Here is a 9510-nt window from a genome sequence, read left to right on the forward strand (position 1 = left end):
ATAAAGAGCCAAGATATTCATGGCGCTTACTCTAAAATAACAAGATATATTGGGGAAAACTTCAATCAAAATAAAAAAAAATGTTACTCTTATCACGCTTTTCATATCATATTTGTACCATTTTTCTAAGAAAGGTGTGACCCATCTGTATTGATGAGTCTTACCATTATTTGATAGGTGGTACAAATGTGGTATAAAAAATATGATGAAGTCTACCATTACTCCGAAAGAAAAGATAGGGAGAATTAGTATATAGAAAGACCAATCAACTTACACAGTAATAATTTTCCATTGCATGGCCTTCAATATGGGTATTTGGAGCATGGTCTTTGAAATGAAGCCTCTAATAACAGCCATATATTTAGCAACTACTGATGGTTCGTACGCACTTCTATTACTTTGCTCAAAAACTCAAAGTTTGCTGTTTTTTTTTTTTTTTGCTTTTTTGCTTTTTGTTTGTGTCATCTCTTCATTAAGCCCACGGGAAGTTTTATAGCAGGGACGACTAATAAGACAACCATTATAAAAAGAATAAAAACATAGCAGTACCATATACAAAGATAAATGAATAGTTAAAAAACGATCCACCGTTCATATTCTTAAGTAAAAATGGAGTTGGTAAGTAAAAATAATAATTTATAAATGAATAATTAAATGTAGCAATACCTAAACCCTTATTAAGTTGTCATGTAGACTGTGGTCCTGACTTTGTTTTCTCATTGATGACCAAGGCTTTATCTAAAACAAATGGAGTTGGTAGCTAATTATGTGCTCATTTGGAAGTGTTTCCAAAATGATTGAAAACGTTTTTAGAGGAAATATTTTTGGAATCCAAAAGCAATTCAAGTGTTTTTTCAGAATTCACTTGCATTCACTTGCATTTTACTAAAAATTGGTTTCAAAAAGATTATAATAAAAAACACTTTCAGCTATTTTAAAAGTATTTTCAAATGTAACATTTAACAAGAATTCAATCTCCAGATAGCAAAGTTCACTTAATTGGTTTATTTTTATATATTTACGATTATGTCATGCATACATGAATTGGCCATGGTGACTTGACTTTTTATTTCTTATCTGCGTGTGTGAATTCATGATTACATGCGTGTGTGACTTTGATTAGCCCTTCCCAAGTTTTTTAAGTCCCACAACAGTGACTTCTTGTTGAAAAGTATCAGAATATTGCATGAATGATTCAGTCAATGGAAAAAAAAAAAAAAAAAAAGTATCACAATTAAGATGCATAAGCTTTTATATTTTCTATAGCTGGAGATGATCATTTATAGCTACTACGAACTGCAAGAATATAATTTGAGTTGCTAAATCTGTTCACCAGATAATTTTTCAAAAGGTTAACATCTGGACATGTATCCGCTTCTGTTTTGCATTGACCAAGGTTTAATTACGCTAAGAACGTCTAGGACTTTGAAACTAACTAGCTAATAGGTTGTTTAGTATCAATCTGCAGATTATGTCATCGTAATTCTGAATTTATTGATCACTTATCTCTTAGTTGTGAGTTTGCACAATGTACTTGATTTTAGCTTGCTACTCAATTTGGCATTGTTCTTCCTTTTATTGTTAGTGTTTTCTCGAAGAGAATTGTTATTAGCATTCCAAAAATCTCATTCTACACTCCAAACTTTCTGTATTATAAAAGAAAAATACACTTATAAGGAGTGTAGAATGAGATTTTTGAAATACTAATAACACTTTCTTTCTTGAATTTCTAACTTGCTTTTGTGTTGCAGAGGTTTTTTCCACAACTTCACAATGTTTAGCCAACTGTGGGAGTTTTAATTATTGTTGGATATTTAAAAATACGTACGTAATAAATTGAAGTTTGAAAATAGGTCTCTTTCTTTTCCACACCTTTTATGTTCAAACCAAATTAAAAAATAGTCTCTTAAATCTGAATTGATGTGTGTAAAGCTTCTTCTATTGCTCTAGTTCTTTCACATCCTTCTTCGTATCCTTGGGGCTTGCTAAGGCTGACCCATGTCCTGCAACTTGTGGCTGGGTTTTTCGATACTGTACGAGTTATTTTTTTTAGTGGTTTCTTCCATAGTTTGCATCGTTTCGTCCCTCAATATATAAGATTCTGCTATTATATCTGTGAAGCTAAAAATAATCATAAGGCGACACGTGGATTTTTGAATAGAAGAGGACAAAAATACCCTTGAGCCATACCAAGATTCCTACGCGCGAGCAGCAGGAAATCATCCCTCAACCAAGTCAAAAGTGTCCAAAATAGGTAACAAATTCAAAACTATTTCATTTACCATCATCCTATATTCTCCGCAAGGTAATTACTTCATAACCCCCAAAACATTTCTTTTAAATTATGTTAATTAGTCAATTAATGGATTTATTACCTAATTAATCTATTAATGACTAATTAACTACAAATTACACCCAAAAAATACCACAAATGGCCGGTCCCTATTCTCCTAATAGGGTCGACTATATCCCTATAAATAGCTCTCCATTCTCTCAAAAAACTACTTCCAAGTCTTTTGCAAAACTCTACAAAATTCTCCAAATACTCTTCCCTCAAAATTCTAACTTTAGTATCGGAGGTTCTTCAGCCAAAGCCCCATCCCCCCAAAAAAAATCATCATGGGCACGTGAGGCTTTTTGGCCTTGACCAAATGTGTGATTTGTTTTGTATGTGCAATTTTTTCCAAGAAGGAGAAGGCGGAAATTTGCATCCACAAATTGATGCTTTCATTGAGAGTTGAGTCCCACACTCATAGAAGACTCTCGCATCCAAGGTTTTCTATTTTCTTGTCCATTTGTAGATTTTTCGTACGTTCTTATTATTAGAATTTTTAATTGTAAAAATGCTTTGATAAAACGTATAAGAGAAGTACAATGACTAGAAATTTAGAAAATTCAACAAATGAAAATTTCAACATTCAAGAGATAGGACCACGGCGATCCACAAGGCTAAATGTGACAATAGGTGGAGCGGCACCACCACCACGAATTTCCACCACGGGAACCACCGCGGTGGCTACCTGTGGCGAGGTCCATAGTGTCACCACCACGGCCCGAGCCGTGACATCCAAGGAAGCTCATGGCACTAAGGCCACGGTCCAAGCCATGCCACTCTATGCCCAACGCATTGCCAAGCCGAGCCCAAGCCTTGCACCCGCGTGCATTACACGCCGAGTAGCCCACTCTCGTGGCCTAGCCTGCTCCCGCCGAGCAACCCACTCTCATGGCCCAGCATGCTCCCGTCAAATAGCCCACTCTCGTGGCCCAGCCTGCTCTAGCGGCCTAGCCCACTCTCATGGCCCAACCTGTTCTCGTGGCCTAGCCCACTCCCGTGGCCCAGCCTGCTCCTACCGAGCAGCCCACTCTCGCGGTCCAACCTGCTCTCGCGCCTAGCCTACTCCCATAACCCAGCCTACTCTCACGGCATTCTAAGCAACCCAAATCGGCCCAAGACTATCTCAACCATCTAGACCAACTATCGAGCCGGAGGTATTTTCACCATGTTTCTCCGCAGATTTGACATTTCCCAATTCAAATCTCGTGCCCGAAGCCTACCACACTTCCACTGCTCAAGGAGGCATATTCCTTCTAAGCTCTTCCAATCCAAATGGCGAACAACACTTGTCTCGACAAGTCATAGAGTTGACGAGCACCCTTTCACAACAGACAACCTTGGTGAATTAACTCTTGCAACGCACCGAGATCCAATGTGCCCCGGACAAGGTGTCCCGAAGAAGGACAAGGGTAGACGAACCTCTCCACCAGCGTCCCGGTAAGCAGCCACTTAACCAGTCACGAACCAAGCGTTCTAACGGAGTACACCCCTGACTGGACCCCCGAGATAGCGTATACTCCCGTCTTAGCGCGTGGAGGAGCGTGCACTCTCAGTTAGGCCCACAGACAAACATACACTCACGGTTGGGGTCACACTCCGATAATCAACATGAACAACCTTCCAAATGAAGTGTTCATTTGCGATAGCAAGGAGCATCATCCACCTCATATCGAAGTAGGCAACACAGAGGTTAGAGAGAAGCGGTCACTCAATCCGGCTCAAGTTCAACTAACAGCCGATGAGTTACCTACTCGCCTGCTAGGAACATACCACGCCCACCATAGCCATGGCATAGACGAGCCTAGCACATAAAAGAGCAGCCTAAACCAGCAGGTCACGGGGCAGTTGAGAGCTCTGCCACCCCCAACAAAGGCAAATTCAAGAAGAAGTAGAAAAGCTCATGACCAAGCGATTGCGTAATTTCCCTCGCAATGAAGCTATTAACAAAGCGCTCCGATGAGACATAACTAACATACGCGAGTCATCTTTCAATGACAAGATCGAGCAGACGGGACTACCCCATATAGATTACTGGATATAAAAACTACTTATGTTCTGACAAATGTAGCAACTCAGCCTAATGGCATGCCAGGGGCAGACGAGTACCAGAATGACATACCAGCCCAACTACCAAGAATCGGGGGTAGGCTAAGGATTATTTCAGTTGTCCCAACCGTTTAGCTTTCCTCAGCTCCACTCATGACAATAATTTCCATGCTCTCCAATGCTAGAGGATAAACTAATTGTTCTCTAGTGCAAGAGGGTAAACCAATTCCTCGACACCCAAAAGGGTCTGCTCTCCAGTGCGAGCAGATAAACTAATTGCTCTCCAGTGCAAGAAGGTAAACGAATTCCCCGACACCCAAAAGGATATGCTCTCTAGTGCAAATGGATAATGTAATTACTCTCTAGTGCGAGAGAGTAAACCAATTCCCTGACACCCATATGGGTTTGCTCTCCAGTGCGAGAGGGTAAACCAATTCCCCGACACACAAAAGGGTCTGCTCTCAAACGCAAGAGGATAAACTAATTGCTTTCCAGTGCGATAGGGTAAACCAATTCCCCGACACCCATATGGGTCTGCTCTCCAGCGCGAGAGTTTACTCTCTAGTGCGAAAGGGTAAACCAATTCCCCGACACCTATATGGGTCTGCTCTCCAGTGCGAGAGGATAAACTAATTGCTCTCCAATGCGAGAGGATAAATTAATTGTTTTCCATTGCGAGAGGGTAAACTAATTGCTCTCCAGTGCGAGAGGGTAAACTAAATCCCCGACATCAATCTGGGTAAGCTCTCCAATGCGAGAAGGCCACATAGCTCAAAAGATCAAATGCTTGAAGATCAACTAGGCAACAAATGGTTAGGGGGCAGCAGCCACCTTTGCACTTAACAGTTTGCTCATCCGACACTTCATCTTCAGCAACTTCGATCTTGGCAGCTCCATCCTTGACTGCTCCATCTATGGCAGTTGAGAAATCAAACTCAAGCAGTTTCCTCATTTTTAGCAAGCAGCCCAAACCATTGCCTCTGCCACGCCACTTCCTCAGCCCATACCGAGCCAGTCCTTGGCTGCAATCAAGCCAAGCAGCACAAGCAATGGCCCCTGCCAAACCACCTCATTGGCCCATGCCAAGTCGACTCCTGGCCCCTAACAATCGACGTGTCGCACCACCCTGACGACTGCCCCGCAATAGCACTATCTACGAAGAAGACAAGAAAAATGAAATTTTTCTTACATCAGTGTGGCACAGAGAAAACGAAGAAAGCAACGAAAAACGGTCCTTTGCACAGGCAAGATGTAGAAGATTGCTAGAGGAGAGGGAACAAATATCCTATAAGCTCTCTCTCTTTTGTAGGGTAGAATAAATCACTCTTCAAAGTTGATTTAATAACCCACTTAAGGTGGACTTAAATAGGCTTTGAGAGAAATTTGTTTCCCTTTCCTAGAAGGATCTAATTTCCTGTTAAAGAGGGAATCTACATCAAAATAGGAAGCAGTCCAAAGTTTCCTAAAGCAAGAAAATCTCGACACATGTTGCCCTTTTCTGCGAGCAACCCAATAGATGTGGGGGCATTTGTGGAGCCAAAATCAATCACAAGGCGACACATGGATTTTTGGATAAAAGAGGACAAAAATACCCTTGAGGCATACCGGGATTCCTACACGGGAGCAGCGGACAATCATCCTTCAACCAAGTCAAAAGTGCCCAAAATAGGTAATAAATTCAAAACTATTTCATCCACCCTCATCCTATATTCTCCACAAGGTAATTATTCCATAACCCCCAAAACATTTCTTTTAAATTATGTTAATTAGTCAATTAATGGATTTATTACCTAATTAATTTATTCATGGCTAATTAACTACAAATTACACCCAAAAAATACCACAAATGGCTGGTCCCTATTCTCCTAATAGGGCCGGCCATATCCCTATAAATAGCTCTCCATTTTCTCAAAAAACTACTTCCAAGTCTTTTGCAAAACTCTACAAAGTTCTCCAAACACTCTTCCCTCAAAATTCTAACTTTGGCATCGGATTATGGGCGCGTAAGGCTTTTTGGCCTTGACCAAAGGTGTGATTTGTTTTGTAAGTGCAATTTTGTCCAAAAATAAGAAGGCAGAAATTTGCATCCACAATATTGAATTGAAAGGAAAAATTCTTAGTATATATTTGTGAGACGCTAATTATGAAATACTTTTGGCTCCGCCATTGCATAAAGCCTTAACAATATTGATTATTTATTATACATGTCTGGAAATAAAGCAGTTACAGTAACGAAATCACACTCACGAACACAAACACAAACACAAATATCTAAGAAAGAGGGAGAGAAGACTTATTCCATCATATAGAATCCACATCACACAGCTTATCTCTTAATTAAAAAGCGTAAATTTATAATTAGTCAACCGGTAGAGCCAGTCTTTTCTGTTGTAGCTTTTGTATCTCCGCTACTTTGCTTGCCATCGTTCTGGTCAGTCTTTGAGCTGCTGATTTCATCAGAAACATCCTGCTGTTTCAACGTCGTCGTCCCATTGATTTTCCCACCGCCCCCTTTGCTGATGGGCGGGTTGCTATCTTCACATCTATGATAAAAAAATAAAAAATAAAAGTATTTAATCAAAATCCTAGAAACAAATATGAGTGAAATGAGTGTGGTGAATCACTTTCCTTATCACAAAACCAAATGTTGATTTTAAAGGGTCCAAGTACACTTTCATTACCAAGGAAATATCAAATTAAATAGATATATGTATATAAATGTTGTCCAATATACAAAAATGGAATACTAATCTTATGCATGCAATTATAATGAAACCACCATACATTCTTGAGCGACTAATATTCCTCCTGCTGGCGTGCATACGGTTGTGATGCGTGATCTGCAGCCTGCACATATAGACTCCAATACAATCATATAATTGGCAACACAATCAACAAATTAACTAATGATTTCTATTTTTTTTTTCAGATATATAAAGACAATTAAACAAAAAAATTAAGTGCTTTAATTCTGAGAAGTTAATCTGATCACTTACATATTCCCGGGTCGATGCCGGTAGGTCTCGCAACTGGGAATTTCGACGATGTTGGTTTTTAGCATGACGATGAAACCACGCACAATTCGAGCCATGATCTTTGTAATTTAGAGTGATCAGTTTACTAACTGCGCGTGGGTTTCTGAGTGAGACCAAAAGTCTGAGGTTTATATAGAGTGAGTACGAATGGCAACTTGTACTTTAATTAGAGCTTTTATTCTTCTTTATTTTCCACCTTTTTATCGTTTTATCCCTATAGGCTATAATGACATAGGAGATAAAGATAAAGGCTTGTATAGTCTTCGTCCGTGATTGAGTTTTTTTGTTTGTTTTTTTTTTTTTTAACAAGATCAACTGGTTATTTTGTTACGACAGTTTATCATTATGAGAGTTGAAAAGACTTATATAGGCATTTCAGCCTATTTCTGATCACCATCTTGTGATTTACCATTGTTAGAAATTGAACTCAGAATGTACCATTAGGAATACAGGTATGAAACTGTCCACAACTACCGAGTTACCCGTAGTGGTTGTCCATGATTGAGTTGGGCTATACGTATTCCTCCGTCAACGGTTTGTACAGTCATTCTTTATTTGCATTAGCTCTTCCTAAGTTCCTATTCGTCAAAGTCCTTGCATACGTATTTTGAAATTGATCGGATATCTGTTCGACCATGTGTTACATTTAATTGACTCAAATAAAGAGTGAGTAAATATTGAAAACTTCAAAAAAAAAAAAAAAATGGTTATCAAATAATGATCAAATTCAACCAAACATGGACTTAGTGCTCAACTAAAGAGTGAGCCAGCCAATAAAAGCTAGTAGAATGCAGAAATCTGTCTTGGAACTCAATTTGACAATATAAGAAATAGTTTAACTTTTTAATGTGAGATATTATACGACACGGGAAATGAACAAGCACCAGTATTGATGACTAGCATTGGTACCATAATGAAAATTGAAAAGCACTACCCAAAAACTTATTTTATCAAATACTATTCAGTGTGATAGAGATAATTTGTCCAGATAATTGAGTTGATAATTAGCGAGTTATTGTTCTTGGCTTCGTCTAATATCTCGATCTTTCCTTCCAGTTTCTATAAATGAAAGCGTACTAATTTGTGGAGGAAATTATGTAAGACAGAAATGATGCTTGACGTGCATGGGTGTCGACCAAATATTGACTCTGTATGCCACTCGCTCTTTTATTAAAATAAAAAATAAAAAAATAAAAAAAGCAATAAAAATGTAGCAATATCACATTATTTGGACTCAGTCTTAAACTGACTCTGGAAATAAAGGAATTTTTCTTAACATTGCTATTGATTTTAATCGTAGCAACTATCTTTAAAATTTGGTGAGATCAGGATGGACCAAACATGATTGTTGATAACTCTCATCAAATAATAATCAGGATTTCCTCATTCAGATAATATTTTCCTCATTCATGTTGTTTAAGATACCTGCAGACTTGGCAGAATTGTGAAAGCCTACATACTCATCCATTTTGATTGGATAACAGATTGAATTCATCACATTTGATTTGGGCAGCATGCAGCACGTGGTGATGATGATTGGTTGGATTGTTGGTAGGCTGAATATAATCACATTTGTTTCAATTATCCAATTTGAGTTGCTTTGTGATTGGTTGGACTGGAGCAGCGTGGTTATGTGAAGTAATGAGATTGATGTCATGCATGAGTCCTAGAAAATTAGCCATGTTAATTTGGTGGTTAGTTGATGTGAGGACGTGAAGGTAAGAGAGTCTTATATTGGTGAAAAAGGAAATTTTGAAAGGGCTTATAGAATGTTGGGCTTATTAAGGGTTGGACTACTTTCTATATACATTACCAGTTGGTTTTATGGTAGAATTCTCCAACTTTCTCCATGGTATCAAAGCAGGTTGGCTCACGTGTGAAGCCCAACGACCACACTTGCTTCACGTCACTCAATCCGTGTTGTCCACGTGTTTCACTTGAAAATTCATCACACATGAGGGGGCGTGTGAGGATGTGAAGGTAAAAGAAGAGTCTCACATCGGTGAAAGGAGACACCTTGCAAGGGCTTATATATAAGAGGTTGTGCTACTCTCTGTATTGCCAATTGGTTTTATGGTGAAACACCAACTTTCT

At 38.9% G+C, this 9510-nt stretch overlaps 1 protein-coding gene across 1 annotated transcript; it reads right to left on the reverse strand.

The window, feature by feature from the left end:
• Positions 1-6481: 6481 nt before the first annotated feature.
• Positions 6482-7556, reverse strand: LOC148697763 (uncharacterized). The gene is made up of 3 exons (XM_088690218.1): positions 7378-7556; positions 7166-7228; positions 6482-6924 (listed from the first exon to the last, which is right to left on the reverse strand). The coding sequence occupies exons 1-3, from the start codon at positions 7470-7472 to the stop codon at positions 6744-6746; spliced, it is 339 nt and encodes a 112-aa protein (XP_088546344.1). The 5' UTR covers positions 7473-7556; the 3' UTR covers positions 6482-6743.
• Positions 7557-9510: the final 1954 nt, after the last annotated feature.

The sequence above is a fragment of the Pyrus communis genome, chromosome 3, assembly GCF_041283825.1.
Source record: "Pyrus communis isolate YQ-2024b chromosome 3, ASM4128382v1, whole genome shotgun sequence".
Taxonomy (NCBI): Eukaryota; Viridiplantae; Streptophyta; class Magnoliopsida; order Rosales; family Rosaceae; genus Pyrus; species Pyrus communis.